The sequence below is a fragment of the Silene latifolia genome, chromosome 2, assembly GCF_048544455.1.
Source record: "Silene latifolia isolate original U9 population chromosome 2, ASM4854445v1, whole genome shotgun sequence".
Classification (NCBI taxonomy): Eukaryota; Viridiplantae; Streptophyta; class Magnoliopsida; order Caryophyllales; family Caryophyllaceae; genus Silene; species Silene latifolia.
In genome coordinates, this window is record NC_133527.1 from 19,322,026 (window position 1) to 19,348,750 (window position 26,725).

At 37.6% G+C, this 26,725-nt stretch overlaps 3 protein-coding genes across 4 annotated transcripts; 1 reads left to right on the forward strand and 2 right to left on the reverse strand.

Moving 5' to 3' along the window:
* Positions 1–257: 257 nt before the first annotated feature.
* Positions 258–2,842, reverse strand: LOC141628634 (F-box protein At4g09920-like). Its single transcript, XM_074441744.1, has 3 exons — positions 2,701–2,842; positions 1,063–1,979; positions 258–970 (listed from the first exon to the last, which is right to left on the reverse strand). The coding sequence occupies exons 2-3, from the start codon at positions 1,960–1,962 to the stop codon at positions 464–466; spliced, it is 1,407 nt and encodes a 468-aa protein (XP_074297845.1). The 5' UTR covers positions 1,963–1,979; positions 2,701–2,842; the 3' UTR covers positions 258–463.
* A 1,616-nt stretch (positions 2,843–4,458) lies between these two features.
* On the reverse strand, positions 4,459–6,875 carry LOC141642379 (uncharacterized). 2 transcript variants are annotated; one of them, XM_074451160.1, is made up of 3 exons: positions 6,715–6,875; positions 5,313–5,642; positions 4,459–5,109 (listed from the first exon to the last, which is right to left on the reverse strand). In XM_074451160.1, exons 2-3 carry the CDS (start codon positions 5,559–5,561, stop codon positions 4,696–4,698), a joined length of 663 nt encoding a protein of 220 aa, XP_074307261.1. In that variant the 5' UTR covers positions 5,562–5,642; positions 6,715–6,875; the 3' UTR covers positions 4,459–4,695. The 2 variants fall into 2 exon arrangements, with proteins under 2 accessions (XP_074307261.1, XP_074307260.1); XM_074451159.1 differs by having other exon boundaries at positions 5,313–6,219.
* Positions 6,876–19,545: 12,670 nt separating this feature from the next.
* On the forward strand, positions 19,546–20,966 carry LOC141635863 (uncharacterized). Its single transcript, XM_074446725.1, has 2 exons — positions 19,546–20,743; positions 20,929–20,966. The coding sequence occupies exons 1-2, from the start codon at positions 19,546–19,548 to the stop codon at positions 20,964–20,966; spliced, it is 1,236 nt and encodes a 411-aa protein (XP_074302826.1).
* Positions 20,967–26,725: the final 5,759 nt, after the last annotated feature.

Sequence of the window (26,725 nt, forward strand, 5' to 3'; positions counted from 1 at the left end):
TTTCAGTCGTTCATCCTTGATTCTTTCACAACTGGGGCGGAAATGTAAGGTGGGTTCAAGATTTGTGATAAAGTTCCCGACATTGCCCATGTCCTGCCAGAAAGGATTATCATGGCAGCCCCCAAAGAATGCTGACAAAACCATATGTAGCTCTTACAAAATTAACCACTGTAATATACAATGTCATATATATCGAATTGAATTTTCAATATTATTTATTAATTAAATTGTTCATTGCGTACAATACGGGTCAGATGTTGACCCTAATATAAAGATCTTCTAATTATGTTCATTCACTCTCTATGGAACGCTTAAGCAAATTCCCGTTCATTCGCTCTAGCCTCTGTCAAAGGCCAAAGCTTACACTTTCAGCAATTGATTTCCTGATCTCGCCTCTCAGGATCATAAAATGTCCTGCACCTTTCTTTCACCCTTGTGGAGACAATGCCTATTATTACGGAACCTAATAGAGAGTGTGGAGGAGAAAAGCAAGCATACCACTCAAAAGAAAGACTACTCTCGCATTTGGTGAAGACCTCTGGAAGCTCGAGACATGCATAACAAAATCCAGCTTGTCCAGCTTCTCCGTCACTGTTAATTGACTCTTGTTCGGAACAAATACCAGTTTCTCCAAGATAGTCGCGCTTTTGAGGAACATTTCTACTAGATGAAGCTGATGTTTCCAAGGTTTTGCATAACCATGAAAGGTGACAATCTTCAGTTTTGGCAAATCAACTAGATTAAGCTGATGTTTCCAAGCCTGACCAGAAAATAAATTAGGGATATTGCATACACTTGTATAACTCAAAACTGCGTCTGTATATATATCAAGTTCTTCCAAATGTTTTGAACTTCTCATCAATTGATAGACGCCAAAGAGACAGCTTTGACAGAATATCTGCAATCGGAAAACAAAACGCTTCCATCTAATTTGTAAAACATGCCAATCATCTATTGCGTGGAGGAATGGCTGAAATAGAAAGACACTGATATTAGTAATAGGAAGCTAACATCGAAAAGAATTACTGCATAAATTATTTTCAAGAAAGAACAAGAATTTACCTCCGAAGCAGTAGCTGATAACCGGAAAGCTTTGCTACGTGAAAACTTCTCCAAAAATATGTTAAACATTCTAAGTTCATTCTTATCACCCGCATCAACGTACAACCTTTTGAGGTAGACATCTTGAATAGAAGAAACATCAATGACGATTGGTATCCTATCTGTTTCCAAATCCAAAGATTTAAGATTGGGGAAATCCAACGACCAACGATAGTTAGATTTTCTCTTTTCTATAAGAACCAGAGATAATTTACGAATGTTTGGAGCACTAAACCTCAGCTTCATTATTTGAGGTTCCACAATATGTAGTTCTTGTAAGGAAGGGCATCCACGAATATATTGTTGGAATGTATCCTCATGCATACGAGTACGGCAAAGTATAAGCTTCTTTAAAGATCCCAGGTTCACTTTGAATCGGCGATAGATAATGCAGTCATGGAGTTCAAGTGTAACAAGGGACTGACTCGTGAAATTTGGAAAGTCGGACCTTTCACTGAAGTAAGGATAAACATCGAAAAGATACATTTCCTTTGCTTGTTTATCTAAAGCAAACTTCAACAAGATTGATAAATCATCACCGGCCTCTATTTGTTCGCACTCGTAATTAAGATGAAATTTATCAATGGTCGGTCTTTTGTGAATCATCAACACATTGTGAACAAAAGTGTTGAACCGTCCAACATCAAACCATTTATCATCCGAAACCATTCTATTGGGGAATTTTTCAACATTAAAATTAAGAGTATGAACCAAAGTCCAAAGGTTTCCAAATGGACGAATCAACATTGTTTCAACAGCATCGAGAGTGGGCATATAAGAAAGAATGTGGACAATTACTTCATCTGGCATTTCACTCAACCTATCTCGGCCGGCATCTGCATAGGGACACTTGCGCTTCATAATTCTCAAGTGATTACCTAATAATAATATCAAAGCCCGATTCAGCTTTCACAAAATCACCAGCAACAGTCGATAGAAAAAAGCAACCGTTTGATTAACTTCTGAATTTTGATTAAAAATCAAAAACAAAACAAAATCTATAGAAATTAAAAGAGAACTACTCACTCTGTCCCAATACAGTTCGTAAAGACAACTGTATTCATAATGTTCGCAGTTCGTATTACTCCCTCCACACACCTATTTTCACCCCATTTGCTTTTGGGAGGTCAAAGTTTCCGAACTTTGACCGTAAATAACTTGGAGAATAAAAATTATTGGATTATAAAATAAAAATATTCACACTTATTTTCATGATAGCTTTCACGAAAAAAAATTTCAAGAAAAAAAATTAACATATAGAGGTCGAAAATAACGGTCAAAGTGCCGTCTTGGAGACCGCAATAAAGCAAATGGGGTGAAAATAGGTGTGTGGAGGGAGTATTAAACAATTACAATAGTACCGTATTTATAGTACTACAAAGATATAAGCCTATTCATAAGATCTCATAATATTGGTAAGATAATATAACTTATTCATTTTCTCTAACATTTACTTTGATTAAAATACTCATCACAGTATAAAACGTAGAAGATTGATCAAGAAAGAGTGATATGAGAAAACACTTGAAACGAAAAATAGAACATAGAACTAGAATCTCAAATTAATTTTAATAATAAAAAAACCTAAATTGAAATTACCTTAACAAAAAGTTGGGCTGTCAAAGGGACAATTGAGCACGGTGAGTGCCGAGTGGTGAGTACTCGGGAGGTAGATGTTTTGGGCAAGAAGGAATCACAAATGTGCTTTGATCTATATGGCCGGTCTCTAGATAAATTTATTAAAAGCATGAATTATATAGGGAAATAAATAAATATGATAAAATTGACCTGATTTAAATGGCCCATTTGAACAACCCTACCCGACCCTATCCTACGTTGACCAGCACCCGAATTGTGAACCTGAATCTAACCCGAGATCTGAATTCATCCGAACCTATTCAACCAGTCACGAATTTTTATTATTGTATACAGTCCATTATCATCCAATTTAACTTGATAACAACCAATCCGAAAATGACCCGTGACCGGGCCCAACCCAACCAGCCCAAATTCTTGCAAATTTGAAAAACCCGAACCCAAATTAACCCGATCCGAACCCCACTCAACTGACCTGTTAGGCCCGTACAACACGGGTCAAATTATTTTATAGATTTGAGTTTTAACTTAATATTCGAGGTTCAAGCCGGCAACAAGCCAAGATTCAGAAAAATGTCTAGCACTCTGCCACTTCGGTACTCCACATATTATGATCCAACAGCAATGACAATGTATGGAAGAAACCACGCAAACTCAAGGGTACGATCAAACACGCACATGATCGAAAGAAAGAGCCTTATACAGCTCGTAACTCGTAAGTGTACCCAGTCTTTTGATATATTCAGACCCTTCTGGCTTACGTTGAAATCACAATAACTGAAGAAACGAGCAGTATAACATTACAGGGATATCGGATATGTTCTCATTCTCCTCTAAGGAAAACTTCGTCTTTTGATATATTTCCTGATGAAGAAAAAAAACTTCATCTTTTGATATATTCATACTCTCGCTTCTCGGTTCATAAATGTCATCCACCATCAAGGAGATAAGCAAGTCTTCAACAAATTCACACTTCAACCCCTCCTCCACACTCGTGGTACTTCAGTTCAGGTTGTCGGGCACTTTCTCCGCTCCTTTCCACTGCTGCTCCAGGAAGTGAGCATGCTGCACAGGAAGAATGCGACTTTAAAAAAGTCTGACTTAGGTTCTCCCTGAGTTCGGTCTTTACTCATATATTCTTTTATTATCTTAGATGCTAAATTATTTCGGAAAATTATACTCCCTCCTATTCATTCATTTTGTCCCTCTTCTATTTTGCACAAGAATTAAGGAAATGATTTTGGACCACACAAAACACTCTATTCCACTCTACCCCACATGTAATTAAATTTGGACCACACAAAAGTTACCAAAAAAGAAAAGAGGGACAAAAATCCGACTAGCTTCGATAAGGAAAGAGGGACAAAATGAATGAATAGGAGGGAGTACTACTGAAATGTAAGTTTTCCCATCCTTCCTTGTCTGACCGTGGTACTAGCGAGTATTACCCTTGTTACTAGGTACCAGGTACTAGTTACATTCCGTACTTACCCTACTTGCTGTTGTCCTGCAACTTTCTTTCACCCTTGTGCAGACAAAGCCTGTGATACCCCGGAACTGCTTTTAACTAGCTGATGACGTAGTATTTGCCATATATCAGCTAGTCTTACTTGTGACGGGCTAATCAAGGTATATCAGCTAGTCTTGCTTGTGACGTAGTATTTGCTGGTGACCTCTCACAAAAAAGGGAGAGGGGACAAGGTGGGGCATCCCCCATGTGCTTCCCACTCACCTCCTCTACTAATATTACTTTAACACGTATAAACCATCAAAATATTCCGAATATTAATCAAGGTATGTCCGCACATCATCACAGATTTCCATTCCAGAAGAATCTGAAAGAAAACCCAACTGAAATGAAATACCTAGATTCGTGACAATTTCATCGGAATTTAGCCAAAACAGTTAAGCTACAGATTCCATGTGGAAATTACCCAATACAGAAACCTATTATTACGGAACCTAATAGACTCTGGCGGAGAAAAGCAAGCATACCACTCAAAGAAAGAGTACTCTGGCACTTGGTGAAGACCTTTGGAAACTCGACACACGCATAACGAAATTCAGCTCGTGAGGCTTGTTCGAAACAATTACAAGTTTCTCCAAGACAGTGGCGCTTTTGAGCAAGAATTCTATTAGTTGAAGCTGATGTTTCCAAGGTTTCGCATAGCCATGGAGGGTGACAGTCTTCAGTTTTGGCATCACACAAGGATAAAGCTCTACAGGAGGCAAATCTGCAATTGCCCACAAAGTTGTGTCTATATATATATCGAGTTCTTCCAATTTTTTTGAACTTCTCATCAATAGATAGACGCCCAATAGGCATTCTTGACAGAGTATCTTCAATCCCAAAACTACACGCTTCCATCTGATTTGTAAAAGATGCAAATCATCTACTAAGTGGAAGAATGGCTGAAATGGAAGGTCATTGATATTAGTAATATAATGTTTTTTTTTTCTCAGCCACTTAGTAAAAGGTAAAAGGTTGGTTCAAAGCAACATAATCAAAGATTTTAGCTGAATAACTTAAACCTCATAGTAATCAGAGGAAGCTAACATCAACCATAAACCAACAAAAAACAGTAAATTATTTTCAAGAAAGACCAAGAACTTACCTCAGAAGCATTAAGTGATAACTGGAACACTTCACTACGTGAGAACTTCTCCAAAAATATGTTAAACCTTCTATGTTGTTTCTCATCATAGTCACCAGCACCCACATAAATGTCCAATTCTTTGAGGTAGACATCTCGAATAGATGAAACATCAATTATGTCTGGTATCCAACCTATTTCCAAATCCAAACTTTTAAGATTGGGGACATCCAACGACCAATTTAGATCATCAAAATCATTATCTTCCATAAAAACAAGAGATAATTTATGGATGTTTGGAGCAGTAAATCTCAGCTTGTTTGTTGTAGGAAGTTGCTCAATATGGAGTTCCTGTAAAGAAGGGCATCCACAAATTAATTGTTGGAAGGCCTCCTCACGCATATAGGTATGGAAAAGTATAAGCTTCTTTAGAGATCCCAAGTTCACTGGAAATTAGAGAAAGATTTCGCAGTAACGGAGTTCAAGTGTAACAAGTGATTGACTTGTGAAATTCGGAAAGTCAAAACAAACATCAGAGATATTAATTTCCTTTGCTTGTTTATCGAAAGCAAACTTCAACCACATTCTCATATCATCACCAGCCTCCTCTCTTCCGTCCTCATAATACTCCCCTAAAAGAAGATAAAATTTATCAATGGAGGGTCTTTTGTGAAGCATCAACACATTGCGAACAAAAATGTTGAACCCATCAACAAAACCCATCTTATTGAGGAATCCTTCAATGTCAAAGAGTTAAGAGTATGAACCAAAGTCCAAAGATTTCCAAATCGACGAATCAACATTGTTCTAACAGCATCAAATGTCGGCATACAGGAAAGAATGTGAACAAGGACTTCATCGGGCATTTCACTCAACCTATCTGAAGAACACTTGTGCTTTTGGGGTTTCATAGTTTCCAAGTGATTACCTAAAAATAATATAAAACAGAAACTATAGAAATTACAAGAGAACTAAATTATCGATTAAGACTAAAAATCACCAGCACAAGCATCCACTTAAAGGCGGCCTGTACATGTACATGAACAATTAATCCGTCCCAATCATTTTTTTACTTTTGTATTCTTTGTGAGCGGTATTTTAATTAAAGGTAAACAAATGATTTGGACAAACGGAGTAATAATGAGGAGTTGAGGACTTCACTCCAATTGTTTACCTAAAACTACTCCCTCCAACAATTTATATGTGAATCTCTAATCAAATGATCGAGACGGAAAGAGTAATATAAAACTACCCCATCCAACAATTTGTTTACCTAAACTATTTATAAAACTACTCCCTCCAACAATTTGTTTACCTAAGCAAATGATGGAGACGGAATAAGTAATAAAAAAGAACACTTGAAACGAACAATAGAAGTACAATCTCAGATTAATTTTAATTAAAAATGCTAAATTGAAATTACCGAATCGTAAAGTTGGGATTGAGCACGGTGGTGAGTGGTGAGTGGTGAGTGGTGAGTGGTGAGCAACAGGACTCCGGATAATTTATAGAGATGTTTTGGTAAAGAAGGAAATTGGAATTAGAATGGTTTGAGTTGAGACTTTTGGTTAAGTCCGGATCCTCGGTTTCATCTTCATTTGTCACAAAAGCATAAATTGTTGCAGCTGATTTTGCTATAAACGGATATATAGCTAAAGATGAGTCAAATAGCTTGAAAGTGGTGATATTTTTTGCCCCTAATACCCCATTTATTGTTTCTCTCAATAAAAATGTGGTATTATATTTGGTCTTGTTATGAAATATCTATAGATATTATTTGGATGTCCATATATTACCATATATTTAGGAGATATTCTGTTACCATATTACATTGTACTCTTGTACTATATATACCCCTCCTATGAATAAAGCTGATCACACTTTTTGGTCTATTTATTGTCTCTATAACTCTCTATTATTTATAACACGTTATCAGCACGAATCCTAACCGACTGGGCAATAAAATTGACAACGATTACTTATTATTCAAATCTGATAACCTGGAGGTTTATATCAGATCTTATTCTCTTATTCAACTTATAAAGGTTGCTGAAATAAAGCTTATGTTTTGTAGTAAATAAATAGTTGTATATACAAACTATTACGGAGTATACATGATATTCATAAGTATAATTTGTACTTAACAAGCTTATTAGCATGCAGTTGATATTTATTGACAACTTTATTTACGTATAACGATTTTATGATGTATATGTGAAATTAATCAGTGGGGTATATTACTGCTTGGACCTGAAGTTCCATTTATATTTAATAAACAAGTTTAGAAAAAGGACATATCCTATAATTTTGGATTTGAAATTCCAAAAGATTTATTTTACAGGGATGAGAGATATGTCCATATTATGACTTTGGAAAGTTCAAAGTTTTGTGTACTAATTTAACATTGTCTCATCCGTACAATATATTCATATTGTATAAGTGTAAGTGGCCAGAAGTCCACGTCACTGAGTATATGAACCGTTGTTCAATTTAAAGCGGTCTTTATGAAGGCAAATTTATTTGCGAATTGATTCTTGTTCACCTGAAGTTGAACAGTATAATGAGATATGAAATTTGATTCATTCTTTGAAGTGAATGTGACATCTCATAAAGACTCTATCTGTAGCAGAGATCGAGAATACGGCGTTATGATAAGCCTAATGTTGCGGCCTTAATTGAGCCTAATAATGTGGCATTTGATGAGCCAAGTAAAGAAGCCTTAATTGAGCTTAATGATATGGCCAAATTTGTTCATTGAAAGAAATGAAAATATCTCATGAAAGTGATCGTGAATATTTCATGAAAGTCATATGAAAATACTCAAAGAGTAATATATTCCTTATTGGAATATTGACGAGTCTTGCTTACTTATATGAGACACTTATTGTGTCATATGTCAGATGTTACATCATTTATCTGGCCGGATTCTTAGAAAGTTGACATGAAATAATTCAGATGTGACATAGTGAGGCCATCCGGGTTCTTATTATACCCGTTTTGATAAACCTGAAGTTTATCTTAAGAAAAATATAAGTGCTGAAACTCTCTCGTGTAAATTTATTAAAGGCAAGACATTACACGAAGACCGAATATATTTAATATTGGAGATCACAGTTTGATTATTATATGGAATCGTTAGTCTCCGAATTGGGCATTGTGATTCAGCACACTTAAAATCCAACTGCATTATATGTTACTCCCCAAAAGATTTTGTTAATGTACAAAAATGCCCATATAAATTCTTATCGGTGATATGAGAAATTAAGGTCTAAGGTGGTTATGGTTTTTACCACCTTAGGGGGGGAATGATAAGGAAAAGCTGGTAAAAACAAACAAGTAAATTATCCCCAACTGAACCTGAAGTTCAGTGGTTTGTTTTCAATATGAAATACATCAAGTAGAGGTTCATGGAATTAGAAATGATGGTATTCATTTGGTTATGAAGATGTATTATGATACCACTTTTATCACCTTATCAAAATGTGATATGTTACATTAAAATCTATGATTTAATTATAGACAGTTTAGCCTTATATGTGGTATAGCGAGCTATACATTAGTCATAGAAAAATATGAAATGAAAAATTACATTCTTGCAAAATTGAACAATAAAGCACATGTGAAATATAGTGTGAGAGTCATATCGGTTCACATATTTCTAGTAATAAGAAAATGGCAAGTTTGGCAGTTGGTACTCCTATGGAGTAAATAAAGTTGGATGTCCCAGAAGTGGCATAGATATCTGAATGATAATAGATGGCTTATATAGAAAAGAAATGGTACCAAATATATTCAGATATCACTGATTCAGTACTGACAATATCACGAGATGTTGAAATTATATATCGATATATTTAAGGAACCGATATGCATTTGCGCGCGGAATTTAATGGACTAGATAGTGGGGATCTTATAAATAAGTCCAATTTTATTGTCGACACATAATCAATGATTATGAATGAGCTGATGGACTCGAAGTCCATTCATTGATCTGAAGTCAATTCAGATTATGATTATTGGAAAAGAAACTGTACAGTTTGCATTTTTAGTCATCATCATGTGCATTTTAGATAATAAGTTTATTATTTGCATCTTAGTGTTATTATATATACATTATACATTATTGCATGTTTTTATTGTTGTTTAGAATTACTTATATATCATATGCATGCACATAATTAATAATATTGTTATACTTTGATAAATGTTAAAAGGAGAAATATATTTTACTCCTACGAGGATAAATTCCCTGAAGGAGCCTCTTATAAATGATCATGAAATGATGATGTTTGATCAATTGAGTTTTGGGAACGACTCATGATTATGAACCTCTACGACACGATTGAAAGGTTATTGTGATTATTTCCAAAATGGGATATTCAAACTCCTGTAGAGTTACTTGAGGGAAAATATTATTGTCTCAACCCGAAGTTTGAGCATATGAGAATAATGATTTCAATGAGCTTCATTCTAAACATGTGAAATTAGTTTATGGTCCAGAAGTACCATAACGATTGCAAAATAATGTAGTCAAAGTCTAGAATGAGAATCCCAATTCATACATATGTGGTTTAGCAAAGAAAATCGCTCAAAAGTATTGGATGATTTATTTATTCAATAATTATCGTATTGATTCTCCTTACGATAAAGAATTAAGGAATGATGACTACACTATTTTCCCTTCGACTAGGTTTTTTGTCCCAATGGGTTTTTACTAGCAAGGTTTTTAACGAGATAGCACAATAAGCGCATTGATACGCTATAATTATTAAGATGAGTTATTCTTAACATTTAATGTTATGTCATCTATCAAGAAGTTCCTTATCACTATTGTGGAAAATATTATTTGAAATGAAGATCCAAGAGTCATCACAAATGACTACACCTAGATTGTGAGAATTAAAGAAATATGAAGATTGAAATTATCAAGGATTTGAAGATATCAAGTTTATCAACTACGATGGATTTTATTCAACGATCGAGAAGTTACGTCAAACCATGGTTCATTTCAAGATTTATCAAGTTATGTAACCATCAGGGGGAGTTGACACGCGTTGTACTCTTTTTCCTTAGCCATGGTTTTGTCCCACTGGGTTTTCCATGGAAAGGTTTTAGTGAGGCAGCTTGTTATGCGTGTTTGAAGTTAATGTACTCTTTTTCCTTTACTAGATTTTTGTCCCATAGGGTTTTTTCTAGTAGGGGTTTTAACGAGGCATTTTCCTCCGATGATGGACATCCAAGGGGGAGTGTTATGAAATATCTATAGATATTATTTGGATGTCCATATATTACCATATATTTAGGAGATATTCTGTTACCATATTACATTGTACTCTTGTACTATATATACCCCTCCTATGAATAAAGCTGATCACACTTTTTGGTCTATTTATTGTCTCTATAACTCTCGATTATTTATAACAGGTCTGTCTTTAGTTGTAGACGGATATGTGCCGTCTATAATGAGAGATTTTGTGAAATTGTTGTGTTTCATTGTATTTTCATCTGACTCATAAGTATAAGAGTAAAATAGTTTAGATCCATATAAGTATATAACCCATGCGAGCTATATACAGAGGTTTAACTATCTAATGGGGAAATATAGCAAATCACCCACATAAGTTTGATACCATGTACAAATGTATAATCAAGCCCTTAACTTATAAATGTAGCAAATCAACTCCATAAATTTCTCTTAATGTGCAATTAGCCACATATCTTATTTTTAATAATAAAATTTGCTAATTAAATATTTTACTATTATTGAAAATCAAAATTAGTGATTAGATTTTAATCCTAAATTCTTGTTTATTAAACAACATGTTCGAATATTTTTTTTTTATTTTGGTGAAAAATATTCCTAATATGAGAATTGTTAATGATGTTACGATGAAAAATTACATGACCAAATTTTTGTTTATATTAAAAGGGTAAATTGATAACTTATACGTCGTATAATACCATTTTTCAAATTTTATACCTAGGATAACTTTTTTCCAAAACTTATACCTAAATTCCCAAATTTTTCCAAACTTAATACCAAATTACATTTCCGGCAAAAAAAATGACAAAAGACCGTTTTGCCCTTACTTTATCCAACCACTTTAATCATCTCGCAGGACTCGCACTATTCACCATAATTCAAAACAATTTATATTGGTATGTTTAATTAGCAGGGGAGAGGAAAAGAAAGAACTTTATTGGTATGTTGATAGATGATGAGGGGCGAGAACGGGCTGGAGAGGAGGAGGTCTCACAAGTTGCTATTTCGTACTTTCAGGACTTATTTTCGTCAGCCGAGCCCACTGATTTCGACGAGGTGCTCCTCGGTCTTGAGGGGCGGGTCACAGCTGATATGAACCGGGGTTTGCGTGCGGAATATAGCGAAGTAGAGATCGTGGAGGCTCTTAACCAGATGCATCCTTTGAAAGCACCCGGTCCCGACGGTATGAATGACCTTTTTTATCAATCTTATTGGCAATTTATTGGTCCTAATGTGGTGTCTATGGTCCTCGGCATATTGCGTGGTGAGATATCCCCGAGTGGTTTGAACAAGACCAATATTGTCCTAATCCCGAAGAAGAAGGCGCCTGATAAAATCTGTGATTTTAGACCGATAAGTTTGTGCAACGTGGCGTATAAACTGGTATCCAAAGTTCTTGCTAACCGTCTGAAAGTGTTCCTTGGGGAGATTATATCAGGAAATCAAAGCGCCTTTACTCCGGGCCGATTGATTTCTGATAATATTATGACTGCGTTTGAATTATTTCATCACATGAAGAATAGCAGACAGAGGGAGGGATACATGGCGATTAAGCTTGATATGGCCAAGGCTTACGATAGAGTGGAGTGGGTATTTTTACGCCGAGTGTTGTGCACTATGGGTTTCGACCAAGGGTGGATTGAACGGGTTATGGAGTGTGTATCGACGGTGACGTTCTCAGTTCTCATTAATGGTTACCCATCTGAAGAATTTCGTCCAGCTAGGGGATTGCGCCAAGGGGATCCTCTGTCTCCGTATCTATTTCTGTTATGCGCTGAAGCTTTGTCTAATTTGATCAGGAGGGCTGTGGAGGATAATGCGTTGCGTGGGATCCGTATTGCTAGTTCGGCCCCTACTATTTCTCATCTACTCTTCGCGGATGATAGCATATTTTTTACACGAGCTACGGTGGAGGATGCTTCGGTAGTAAACGATATTCTGCGAAAGTATGAGCGAGCTTCGGGCCAACTTGTGAGTCTTGATAAGACCACGGTGTCGTTTAGCCGTGGGGTTGATAGGGGGAGGCGTGATCTTATAGCGACGAGGCTGGGTGTGGTACAAGTCGAGGAGCAAGCTCGGTAATTGGGCTTACCTACGGTGATTGGTCGGTCTAAAAAAGTTATAACGGATATTATCCGGGACAAACTTTGCAAACGTCTACAAGGGTGGCGCGGGAAGATGATGTCTAGGGCTGGTAAGGAGATTCTCATAAAGGTTGTGGCCAATTCGCTCCCTACCTACGTGATGAGTGTGTTCAAAATTCCCGTAAACTTTTGTGATGAATTGCGATCGATTATTGCCCGTTTCTGGTGGGGACACGATGAGAACAAACGGGGTATCCATTGGGTTGCTTGGAGGAAATTAGCGCGGCCTAAGTGTGTTGGTGGCATGGGATTCCGAGACTTTCAGCTGTTTAACCTCGCTTTACTGGGTAAATAGGCTTGGCGGCTTATAACTAACCCGGATAGCCTTTGGACCCGTCTAATGAAGGCTAAGTATTTCCCGGCTGGGAATTTTATGACAGCTGAGCGTGGACACAATCCTAGATATACGTGGCGTAGTATTCTCGAATCACGCGTAGTTATGGAGCAGGGACTTCGACGGCGAGTTGGGGATGGGATGGACACGAATGTCTGGGGTCACGCGTGGATTCCAAGCTCACATACTGGACGTGTTATTTCACCATGTGGACCGGGGAATGAGGTGATGAAGGTCGCGGATTTATTGATGCCGAATGGGTATGAGTGGGATGAGGGGAAGCTGACCCATTTCTTTCTGGACTTTGAGCGAGAACGTATTCGGGATATCCGGATTAGCCCCAATAGACCGCGTGATATCTGGTATTGGGGACTGGAACGTGACGGGTTGTATACGGTGCGGAGTGCTTATAAGATGTTGGCTGGTGAAGTAGGGGACTTGACGGATAGTTCGGATGGAAATAGATTGAAGCGGCTCTGGAATAGACTTTGGAGTTTTTCGATTTGGCCTCGCGTGAAGCTCTTCTTTTGGCAGCTGTGTAGCGAAGCATTAGCTACGAGGGCAAACATTGTGTCGCGAATCGGAGGTGAGTCTTCTTTCTGTCCTTTTTGTCAGTTTTCTATTGAATCAAGTTTACATTTATTCCGGGATTGTGGGGTGGCTCGTTGGGTATGGGATGGGTTGGGAATGGTGGTGGTCACGGAGAAACAAGGGGGCGATGTTAAGGAGTGGGTGGAAGCTTGCTGGCAAGAGTTGTGTGTGACGGAGAGTGTCAAACTAATGGTTGGATGTTGGGCCATTTGGGAACACCGAAACAAAGTCATCTTCGACAATGTTGAGGTTGAACCGGAGCTGGTGATTAGGAGGGCTAGGGACGTTTTACTGGAGGGCGTGGGGGATAGTGAGGGAGTGGGAGTGAGGGATGCTGTGGGGAGGCCGAGAGAGAGGGTGAAGGAGAATGATGGGTGGAAGGTACCAAGACACGGCTTTGTCAAGCTTAATGCCGATGCTGGAGTGAAGGAAGGTGTGTCGGGATTGTAATGGGGACGTGATGTGGGGCGTGGCTGTGGGTAGAGAAAAACAATGGGAGGTTCCCATGGCGGAAGTGTGTGCTGTGTTGGATGGAATGAAGAAGGCCGTGAGGCGAGGGATACAACACGTTGAAGTAGAGAGTGATTGCTTGCAAGTCATCGAAGCTCTCAAGGAACGAAAGACGGGACGAAGTGGATTCGCATTGACCATCGAAGACATCCTCGAGTGTAGTTCCAAGTTTCAGTCGGTCATTTGGCTACATGTATCTCGTACTAATAATTGTGTAGCTCATGCTTTAGCTCATTGCTTTCCTCGTGTTATGGGTAAAGTTGCATGGGATGATGGTTTACCATCGTCTGCAAACTCTGTTGTTCGCTTTGATAAATTATTAATTGAGTAAGGCCCTCGGGCTGTTGATTTAAAAAAAAACAATTTATATTTATATGACCATTTTAAGAGTATAACCCATCAACATTCATGACCACATTCTTATCGGCGACCTCCTGCCACCCCGCCAGAGGTGACTTCCCTCATCCTCTCGCCACTAAGCCAGAATTGATCCTTATTTGCGTTTTAGCATCACATCCTCATTCAGCCGCCTCCGACAGCAACCAAGCAATACCAAACTCCCTTGCGCTCCCGCCCATGACCTCAGCCGATCGATTATCATGGTGAAATTCAGCCACCAGAACATATACAACCCCAACAACGCCCTTCTTCCATTGCCATTAATCCAATCGCGGCTTGACGGCTTGTGGTGGTGGGTTTTTGAATGGTGGGTCAAATCTCGAGTTATTGGGCGTGCTTGTGGTGGTATTGGTGTTGGGCAATGCTTGCCGTGGTGGTTCTGGGTGGTGGGTCAACTCTAGTGTTGGTGATGGTGTTGGGGGATGCTGGTGGAGAAAATAGGTAGTAATAGTGCGTGTTGGGTGATGATGGTGGTGTTAGATGGAGACGGTATTGGGCAACGGTGGTGGTGTTAGATGGAGGCGATGTACTGGGCGGTGATGGCAGTGGTGTAGAGTGGGGATGGCATTGGGCGACGATGGTGTTGGTGTTTGTGGGTGATGGTCGGGTGTTGATTGAAACATTAATAAGAGAAGTTGATTAAGGGCAAATTTGGCAAACAACAACATATTTTATCGTTAAAACTTGATTTTACCCGGAATCCGGTCATTTTATTTGCCGGAGGTGAAATTTGGCATTAAGTATGAAGGAAAATAGGAAATTAGGTATAAGTTTTGATTTAAAAGGTGGTGTTATAGTAGGTATAAATTATCAATTTACCCATATTAAAATTGGTTTGCATATTTCATTGAATATGTAGATGTTATATTTAACTATTTTAGAAATATATTTATAATAATTTTTATAATAGAAAACAATAAGTTTTAGTTATTAAAAAAATGGTAAAAAACTTGATTTGTGCTTAATTGCACATTTTTGAAAAGTTATAGGGCTAATTTGCTGCAATTGAAACTGAAGTGGCTGATTTTGCACATAGTTCATAAGTTATGGGGATAATTTGCTTCATCTTCGCATTCTAATGTATTACAAGTATAAATCCCGTGCAATGCATGAGTGGTATATATAAAGTTTTTATTTTTGTGGGATATTATTTATAGAATTTAAATCGACACCTCATTAATTGTAAATATTTCACTCCATTGTATTTTGACATGAAACAAAAAAAAAGAATTTAAATAAAAAACTAATAAAAGATAATTGTATAAAATGTGTATTTTAATGAAAATATTTATTTACCATAAAACAAGAAATTTCATTTTATAAATTTTCTCCAATTAATTTAGTGCATTTTTTTCTTACGAAGCTAATAGTAAGTATGTGTCAAGTCATTTTCTAAATTAATAATTATTGCATTAGTAAAATATTTAGCAATTTATAATTTTATTTTAATAATTTTGAGTGTTATTTTAATGAAAGATAAAATCATGTTTTCTAAAATTACTCTCTTATAAAAACGTTTTTCTAAAATTAGTCACTTAACTTACACTCTGATAAAAAATTACTCACTTAACGTACTACACTCTGATCAAAAATTATTTTAAATTAGAAATGATGGAATAATTCATCTTGTATAAGTGAGTAATTTTAGAAAAAAAATTATAAGGGAGATTTTAGAAAACTGAATTTTATAAGGGAATAATTTCTAATTTACATTGAGCATAAATCGTGAAAAAGAGTTGTAAATATCATAAGAGGATCATGTGTCATGAGATTCAGCTTAAGGTAGTGGGAGATAACACGGGACACAAAAATTATATTGGACAAAAAATTTGTTCTTGTTTTGGGTTTGATAGTTCTACTAAGAGACAGTCTTTCAATAAATTTCTAAAAAAGTTAATTATAATTTGATACTCCCCTTGTCTCGATAATTTGTTTAAATATTTCATATTTGGGTGTTTTATTAATTTGTTTAACTTTGTATATTGAAAATGTTTTTGAAGGCTAAGTTGATCCAGTAGGAATTGAACCTACGAATTCGCTAATTATGAGTTGGGCGCTTTAACCGTTCAGCCGTGGATGCTTAGCGGGGATCGTCGTACATGGTGAATAACCAAATTCCAATTGAAATGAAATCTTTAGGATAAATCAATGTAATTTAGGAGGAATCAATGAAAGGACATCAATTCAAACTCTGGATTTTCGAATGGAGAGAGATTAAAAATTCTCACTATTTCTCATATTCATGGACCCAATTCAATTCAGTGGGATCTTTCATTCACATATATTTTCCCACCAAGAACGTTTTATAAAACTCTTTGACCCCCAAATTTGGAGAATCCTACTTTCACCTAATTCACGGGGTTCAACAAGAAACTGTTATTTCACGATCAAGGGTGTAATACTCTTTGTAGTAGTGTTCCTTCTATATCATATTAACAATCGAAATATGGTCGAAAGAAAAAATGCCTATTTGATAAGGCTTCTTCCTATACCTATGAGCTCCATTGGACCCATCCCCCCTACTACTAAGAGAATAAAAATTCTCTTAGTTTTTCCTCCAAAAGACATATAGCTAAATTATCTTTTCATTTAATATATTCTTATAATTAAGCTCTAATCTTTTTAATTAAAATTCATATTTATGATTTTTTCATTGAAATCCATAATTTATTATGCAAATCATTTCCATTTACATAAATATTATTTTTCATCAGTTACATTCTAAAATTACGCAAACCTGCTTCTTATGCAGTCTTTAACAATTATTGTCATCACTTACACCCTAAAATTACGTATATTTGTTTCTTATATTATCCTTTATCGGTTACACAGTAAATATTGTGTATATTTTAAAGGACGTAACAATTTTTATGTTTTTTTTAATTAAAAATAAAAAATATTAGTCTAATTATTCGTAAATCGTCTTTTTAAGTGTGTGGTATACTATTTTTACCTCTTATTGTTATAAGGTTTATACGCATATTACATCACTTAATTGTAATTTAATGTCATAAATTAATTTCATGCAATGATATAACATTATAGAGTTAATTTTTATAGTAAAGTAAAAATGGTTTAAGACAAAAATAACTTAACTTAAAGTGTGTTTTGATGGTAATAAACTTTTATTTTCTACCTCTTACTAAGATTATATTAGTACATTATAACATTAAAGGTACAATTAATTTATACAATTAATATAATGAGAATGTCTCTTTATAAAACAAAACTAAAAAATACCTTGCTGTAGCACGGGCATCTACACTAGTAAATGATACATTGAAAAAACCCTTTTAGTCTTCCAATATTAATAGGTTGATTGTTTTGCTCCTCTATCTTTCAAACGAAAAAAATATTTCGGCGAGTTGTTTCCTGGATCCGAAAGAGAGTACTAGTACTTGGTTTTTTTCCAATAACTAAAAAGTGTATCATGCCTGAATCTAACCGGGGTTCGCAGTGGTGGAGGAACTGGATTAGAAAAAAGAGGGATTCTAGTTGTAAGATATCTAATGAAACCGCTGCTGGAATTGAGATCTCATTCAAAGAGAAAGATATAAAATATCTGGATGATCCGATCATCAAGGACCATGATTGGGAATTGTTTGATCCTCTTTCTCTGAGGAGGATGCGAAACATAATTAACTTGAATTCGGGACAACTTTTCGTGAAAAAAAAAGACCAATTGAAGTGGAGGATTTCGTCAAACAACAAGGGACTGAGTCAACTATTCAATCAAATGAATTTGATATAGAGCATGTTTCCCATGTTTTCTCGAGAAATAAGTGGGCTATTTGTTTGCAAAATTGTGTTCAATTTCATATGTGGCAATTCCACCAAGATCTCATCGTTAGTTGGGGAAAGAATCCGTACCAATCGGATTTATTGAGGAACGTATCGAGAGATAATTGGATTTAGTTTGACAATGTGTGGTTGGTAAACAACTTTAACAAGGTACGGAATGTGTCGTCAAATATACAATATAATTGCACAAGATCTAGTTTCGTTCAAGTAACGGATTCTAACATTAAAAGGATATTCTGATCAATCTAGAGATCGTTGGGATTCCATTAGCAATGTGGATTTGGAATATCACACATTAATCAATAAAAGAGATATTCAACAACCACATAACGTATTATCTGCTTGTTAATCTCCAACAATATCCACAAATGGTGCCATCTCTTTTCCTTGGTCTTTGTGTGCAAAATCAAAGGTAAACAAATGAACGGAGTGGAGAGGGTATCAAATGACCGGAACGAGGGGGTACCGAGTACGTAAAGGGTATGTATACGGTAAAAAGTTGTACTAACACATATTGTCACGATCTACAATAAATGGGGCTTGCTTATCTAAAAACGTGCATCATATAAAAGATTCATTTGAGTCACAATCAATAATAAAAATGTTATGAAAAAAATGGTCTACCAATAACTTGGTAAGAATACGTCTCTCACAAATTTTATATCTTATCATAATCAACTAATCATATATCAAATCCGCATTGTAATTTTTTTATATATTTTTTTAAAACAAAAACAATTCATTATTTATAAAACGCCTTATGACACTTATAAAAGATATGCAATCGACAACCAATCTTATGGAAACCAAAATAAAACTAATTATCTAGTGAACTAATAATCGCAAAACATGATTTGGGAATTCGGCTCATCCTCGTATTACTATCTTCATGCATCATTGGGAGATGTTTCTATTAGAATATGTGTATATCAGGGAAAATATGGTAGTTATATTTTTCCATATTCTTAGTATTGACTCCTTGTAATTAGGCCTAGAATTAGTTCTTTGACTCCACTAATTTAGGCTTAGTATCTGCTAATATCTTGGTGTATGCTTTTGTATATATTACGTTGAAAGCTAATGAAAATACTCAAGGGATTACTTTCTATTATGGTATCAAACCTACTCTCGATCTAATCCTCTGCTTCCGCCTCCTTCTTCTTTCCCTTCATCTCTTTCATTTTTTTCTGTCTCTTTTTTCTTCTGCGCGCAATGACGAACAACAAAAACTCCTTCCACCCAGCCTACTCTGTCTCCAACATCAAAAACTTCGTTCAAATTACCCTCGAAACCGAGAATGTTCATTACGCTTCATGGGCCGAGCTCTTTCTCAATACTGCTCGTGCTTTTGATGTCCTCGATCACATTGACCCTCCCAAAGACACTGTCATCAACAAGGACGCTACATGGACCCGTCTCGATGCCATTGTTAAGCAATGGATCTATAGCACGATTTCTCTTGATCTTCTTCATACGATTCTTGAACCGGGTTCCACGGCGCAAGGTGCTTGGGATCGTCTCAAAAACATTTTCAATGACAATCAAAATTCGAGGGCTGTAATGCTTGAACAGCAATTCAAAAACATCCACATGGATAATTACTCCAATGTTTCGTCTTATTGCCAAGCGCTAAAGATGATAGCGGATCAACTTGCTAATGTTGGTGCCCCTGTTTCTGAAACTCGGCTTGTCCTGCAACTGTCCACCCATGTCTCTGAGGCTTATGACAACGTTGCCACCCTCATTCAGCAGAGTGATCCGCTACCACCGTTTTACAAAGCCCGCTCCATGTTAACCCTTGAAGAAAGCCGTCGTGCTAAGAGCTCTCCTGTTGCCACTGACACGGCTCTTAATGTCAATCAAGCTGATTCCTCGTCTAATTCCTCCAACCGCCAATACAATAACAAAAGTGGTAATTCTTCATACTCCAATCAAAATAAGGGTAAGAAGAATTATCGAAATAATAATCGTGGCAAGAATAGCGGCGGAGGAGGGAGTTCGAATGGCTCCTACAACAAGAACCAGGGCCGCAACAATCAGCAGCAGCAGCCCAGCACAGGCGGGTCCTGGACGTGGGTCCCGTTGTCTCCATGGCAGTCGCAGCAACAGCAGGGGTGGACACCACCACCCTGCCCTTATCCCAACTCCGGCTGGACAGGTACTCCCCATCGTGGCCAGGGGATTCTCGGACCGAGGCCTGCGCAGGCCTACATAGCTCAGCCTGTTTCTAATGGGACACTTCAGGGTGCGTTCGTTCCGACGGACTTAGCTGCAGTGATGCAATCTCTGACTCTCCAACCTACTGATGACAATTACTATATGGACACCGGAGCGTCGTCTCACATGACAGCCGACAATGGTAAACTCTCTTCTTATTCTTTATTGAGTAGCAAACGTAACATAGTCGTAGGTAATGGACACTTGATTCCAATTGTTGGCAGTGGTGCTCTCTCATTCCCTTCCCCTCATAAACCTCTTGTCTTAAATAATGTTCTCCACGTACCAAACATAATAAAAAATCTGGTTTCCGTCCGCAAATTTACAACCGATAACAATGTTTCTGTGGAATTTGACCCGTTTGGTTTTACTGTGAAGGACCTCAAGACGGGGATGCCGATCATGAGAAGCCATAGCACCGGTGACCTCTACCCTCTACACCCTACGACCCAAGCTGCTCCTGTCCACTATCCCCAAGCTTTTACCGCCATTTCATCTAGTACTTGGCACAGCCGTCTAGGACACCCGGGCCCCGTAGTTTTTAATTCTTTGTGTGCTAATAAAACTATTCCCTGTCGCTCTATTAATGTTTTATCTATTTGCAATGCTTGTCAATTAGGAAAACACATTAAAATTCCTTTTTCTGCTTCTTTATCTACTACTATTCAACCTTTTGACATCGTGCATACCGACTTATGGACATCACCAGTTTTAAGCACACTAAATCACCGATACTACATACTTTTACTAGATGATTACACCAATTTCCTCTGGACTTTTCCTCTCACAAATAAATCTCAAGTGTACCAAATTTTCTATAAATTCTACAACATGATTAAAACTCAATTTAATCTTCCAATTAAAACTCTCCAATGCGACAATGGACGTGAATATGACAACTCCTCTTTTCACCAATTTTTCTCTAATCACGGAATGTTATTTAGGTTTTCGTGCCCACATACCTCCCCACAAAATGGGAAAGCAGAACGTAAAATCCGGACCCTTAATAACACCATCCGTACCCTCCTCATACACGCCCATATGCCGCCTTCGATGTGGCACCATGCCCTCGATATGGCCACCTACATTCACAACATCTTACCTAGCAAAGCCAATTCCTTCCACTCCCCTACATCCAGCCTATATAAACGTGCCCCGACCTACAATCACTTACGCATGTCTTTGCTACCCACATAAACCCTCTACTACTATCCATAAACTTGACCCACGTGCTACGGCTTGTGCTTTTCTCGGTTACCCGTCTTCCCATCGCGGTTATAAGTGTCTTGATTTGGTGACTCGTAAGATTATCATTGCCCGTCATGTGACATTTGATGAATCGGTTTTTCCCTTTGCCACTATGCATAACCCGTCCCCATCATCCTATAAATTCCTCACCAATGACCCTTCTCCTTACATGGCTCACCACATTCGTCACAACCAACCGCAACCCAACCCAATAACGGATAGCCCACCTCGCACACTGTCAATCTCTCCCACTGCTAGTCCTCCTGCGAGTCCCACTGCCCCCACTCCCTCGCCTGCTGTGTCCTCCCCAACCAGCAGCCACGGGTCCTCTGTCCCCTCAATCCCGACCCCATCCCCTCCTCCCTCACCTCAAATGACAACTCGGGCCAAACATGGAATTTTTAAGCCTCGCAACCCCATGAATTTAAGTACCATAACAACGCCCTCCCCTGTACCCAAAAACCCGATTGATGCCCTTAATGACTCTAATTGGAATCGTGCCATGAAAGACGAATATGATGCTCTCATTAAGAATAAGACTTGGGTTCTTGTGCCACGACCTCCGAATGTCAATATTACGCGTTGTCTTTGGTTATTTAAACATAAATTTAAAGCTAACGGGGACTTGGAGCGATACAAAGCTCGACTTGTTGTCAATGGCAGGTCTCAACAGGTGGGAGTCGATTGTGACGAGACTTTTAGTCCAGTGGTGAAACCCGCAACAATCCGAACCGTTCTTAGTCTTGCAGTTTCGAGAAAATGGCTAATTCAACAACTCGACGTCAAAAACGCCTTTTTACATGGTCATCTAGCTGAGACGGTTTATATGCATCAACCGCCCGGATTTCGTGACTCCACTCATCCTAATCATGTATGTCTTCTACAAAAGTCGCTTTATGGCCTTAAACAAGCGCCACGTGCTTGGTACCAACGATTTGCCAATTATGCTTTTAAAATTGGTTTTGTGCAAAGCAAGTGTGACAACTCCCTGTTTGTTTTCAAACGTGGTACAACTATGGCCTATCTACTATTATATGTAGATGACATCATTCTTACCACTTCAACCATTGCTTTACGAGATGAGTTTATGTCCCTGTTACGATCGGAATTTGCTATGACAGACTTGGGCCCGCTCAGTTATTTCCTCGGCATCTCTGCTGTCCGACACTCCCATGGTCTGTTTCTTCACCAACGAAAATATACAGAGGACATCATCAGCCGAGCCCATATGTCCACTTGTACACCCGCGCGAACACCGGTCGATACTAATGCTAAGCTCGGTGATAACGCAGGTGCTCCGGTTGCCGACCCGACTCTTTTTCGTAGCCTTGCAGGTGCTTTGCAATACCTCACTTTCACTCGACCCGACATTACTTATGCTGTGCAACAAATTTGTTTAGATATGCACGACCCCCGTGAAGCCCATTTCGGTGCCCTAAAACGAATAGTTGGATACATAAAAGGTACGTCTCACTATGGTTTACACTTAACTGCCTCTAACACGACTACGTTGACAGCCTATAGTGATGCCGATTGGGGTGGGTGTCCTAATTCACGCCGGTCAACCTCGGGTTATTGCGTCTATATTGGGAACAATCTTATTGCCTGGTCTTCAAAACGGCAACCCACAGTTTCCCGATCAAGTGCCGAAGCCGAATATCGCGGCGTTGCAAACGTTGTAGCTGAGTCCTGTTGGATTCGTAATTTACTTTTGGAACTTCATTGCCCTATTCACAAAGCTACTATGGTTTATTGCGATAATGTATCGGCAATCTATTTAGCTGGGAACCCCGTCAACCACCAACGCACCAAACACATCGAGCTCGACATACATTTCGTACGCGAGAAAGTCGCTCTTGGCCAAGTCAAAGTCCTTCATGTTCCATCTCGCTACCAATTTGCGGATATTTTTACGAAAGGCTTGCCAAAGTTTCTCTTTGATGATTTTCGGTCCAGTCTCAGCATCCGTCCTCCTCCCGCTTCGACTGAGGGAGCCTATTAAAATATGTGTATATCAGGGAAAATATGGTAGTTATATTTTTCCATATTCTTAGTATTGACTCCTTGTAATTAGGCCTAGAATTAGTTTAGAATTAGTTATTTGACTCCACTAATTTAGGCTTAGTATCTGCTAATATCTTGGTGTATGCTTTTGTATATATTACGTTGAAAGCTAATGAAAATACTCAAGGGATTACTTTCTATTAGTTTCCTTTGATTCATTATGAGAAAATTTACCTTTTCTAGTTCTAAATATCGTTGACAAATAACTTGTATATTTTAAAAGAACATACACGAACCTTCAACGAATTATTCTTGTCTATATTCTATTACTCTTGAAACTAAATACGGGAAGAACTTGAAAAACCCCCCAAAATACGGGATTGAAAAATTATTCTCACCAAAATGGGAACTTTTATTAACTAAATGATAGATGTGCATACTATTGATTGAAGATGAAACAATTTTAAACCAAGTGGTGTTAGTCCAGTGCTAGCCGGGTTAAACCTTAAAACTTGCAGAAATGCAGGAGTTGAGAGATCTCGGGTTCGACTACTAGCTGAGGCGATGATCACTTGGCCACTGCAGTTCCGAAGGGGTGGCGGCTTACATGGTCCATGTAGTAGTGCGGGAATGCATGGGCCCGGGGGGCTCAACCTCCTCGTCATCAAAAAAAAAAAAAAAAAATTAGGGCGTATCATCGACTACCTATGGATGGAAGCTCCGGGTAAGATTGATGGAGGGTAGGGTGTTAGAGATTTTTTTTTTCTTTTTTCGGTAAATGGTTCTTCTGGACATTTTTTTTTCTTTCTAAACTCTTGTTGACCTGTATGCAGGGGCAAGGCCACTAAGGCCTTCGGTGTCGCAGCCACTACACCAAAGGCGAAAAATTCGGTTAGAATTTTGTGATTTGCTACACCAAAATTTACTACTTTCACACTAATTATCTATATATTTTACCTTGGAGTATAAATTTTGCTACACCGAAATCAAAATCCTGGACTTGCCACTGCGTGTATGGTATATTTTTTGTCAATCATAATGCATTGATTGTAATATGGCCGAATCTAATACGAATTGATTGTCACAACTCGAGGGCTCGAGGCTGTGACTCTGTGAGTGAATCAACATGAACAGTAATAGTACTACAAAAAATGATCCAATTTGAATAAACTCATAATGAGTCAAAACAGTTTGATTATCTTTATGCAAGCTTAACATAGTAAGCTAAGTTAAACTCTTATTTGTATGGAGACGTCCTACCCTATTTATACGGCTCCGAAGGTTGCGTTGTGAAACACTGTCATGTTCAAACCAAGAATATGGCAGAGATGCAAATATTTAATTTTCCATGCCTCATTGCCTCACATGTGGGAAACCCCTGGAATTGTAACGAGACTTGTAAAATAAAGACGGAATAAAGAGTCCGATGACGATTTTTCTAGATGGAATGATTCGGCTGGAATATTATACTTGATGCTCCATGAATAATCTTCATCTCTATATCCTCTCATTACCCATACATTATGAGGACCATAACTTACCGCATCAAGACCAAGTCGTAGGTATAAACAATCATCCCATACTCCAAGCTCGACATATGTCGGCCTCTTTACTGGAAAATTCAAGTCATTTCTCCATGTTTCTGAGGACAGATCAAAACGCGCTATTGTACAAGTAGGATCGTTATTGTCCTGAATTATGGGTGAACGAACAATATAGTGAAGCGTGTTGTTTAAACATACTACGCTTTTGCCTAGTGTCGGATGATAACTCTGAGACGAACCCTGAGACGAACCCTCAGCAGGAGTATGAGTAGCGCACTTCCATGAATCAGCCTTGAAACTATAAATATACACATCTCCTCTTACCCTATCTTTCCAAACTTCACTTGTTACGACTATTTTATAATCATCATGTTTACCATCATAACCGAAACCATATGATAAGTAGTCCCAGCTTTTCAAGCATTTCAACTCCGAGAAAGGGAAGCTTGGTTTGAATTTGAATGTATGAGTTGAAGGGTTGCATATGAGGAAGCACAAAACCTTCCTTTCCAAGGGGTGGCTAGACTGTCTACCAATAACGGATAGGCAAATCAAGCCATTGCACGAACCTACGGTATATAGACACACACAGTTACTTACGATATTTTTAAACCAATATATTTTGATGGGTTTCAAGGGGCGATAAATATCATCAACAACACAAAGGGAACCGTCGTTGGTATAGAAAAGGGTACGATTATGTCGAAAGTTGAATACGAGGGATTTGTTATAATGGAGTTGAATAAAGAGGGAACTATTGATGAGAGTGTACCAATCCTTGCATACGCTTTTGAAACGTAATAATGTTTTCACCGGAAGACAAACCAGTATTTCGACGATCAGATCCGATGGGGTTCGATTAGCTGCCATTCCAAGAGTTGAATAATAATTAACGAAATTTTGTTGAATTTGAGATCCTAACGCCTTTGTTATCACACGGTTGGAGGTATGAGGCTGTATTTTGGGTGGCTACTTATTATTATACATCTATCTTATACTAGAAGTCTATAACCTAAAGTCCGTATAAGTGTATAACCGTTTGTTTCCATCAATATGATAAGAATATCTAACCTATTTTTATAATTCCCATATATTAGTAAATAAATATTGTATATTTATATAGTCCATATTTAATTTATATGTTCACACTTGTAAATATATATGGATAATATAAATAGGGGGCTGATTTATATCGACGACGTTTTAGTAAATATCGACGACGTTTTTAAAAAAAAAAAGACGATAACTACCCTTCTACTCATCTAACATTTTATCTCTCTAAAACACTTCTTCTCAAATTCAACTAAAAATCAACTAAATTAAAAAAAAAAATCAACAACAACAATTAACAACATGACGGATCCCGAATCACCGGTACT

Excerpts from the sequence above, each read along its gene's own strand:
- LOC141628634 (XM_074441744.1), bottom strand. The coding sequence starts at position 1,962 with ATGAAGCGCAAGTGTCCCTATGCAGATGCCGGCCGAGATAGGTTGAGT. Across the intron at positions 971-1,062 it reads TATCAGCTACTGCTTCGGAG|CCATTCCTCCACGCAATAGA; the intron begins GTAAATTCTTGT and ends TTTCTATTTCAG.
- LOC141642379 (XM_074451159.1), bottom strand. The coding sequence starts at position 5,693 with ATGCGTGAGGAGGCCTTCCAACAATTAATTTGTGGATGCCCTTCTTTA. Across the intron at positions 5,110-5,312 it reads TATCACTTAATGCTTCTGAG|CCATTCTTCCACTTAGTAGA; the intron begins GTAAGTTCTTGG and ends CTTCCATTTCAG.
- LOC141635863 (XM_074446725.1), top strand. The coding sequence starts at position 19,546 with ATGACGAACAACAAAAACTCCTTCCACCCAGCCTACTCTGTCTCCAAC. Across the intron at positions 20,744-20,928 it reads CAAACGTAACATAGTCGTAG|GACCTCAAGACGGGGATGCC; the intron begins GTAATGGACACT and ends TTTACTGTGAAG.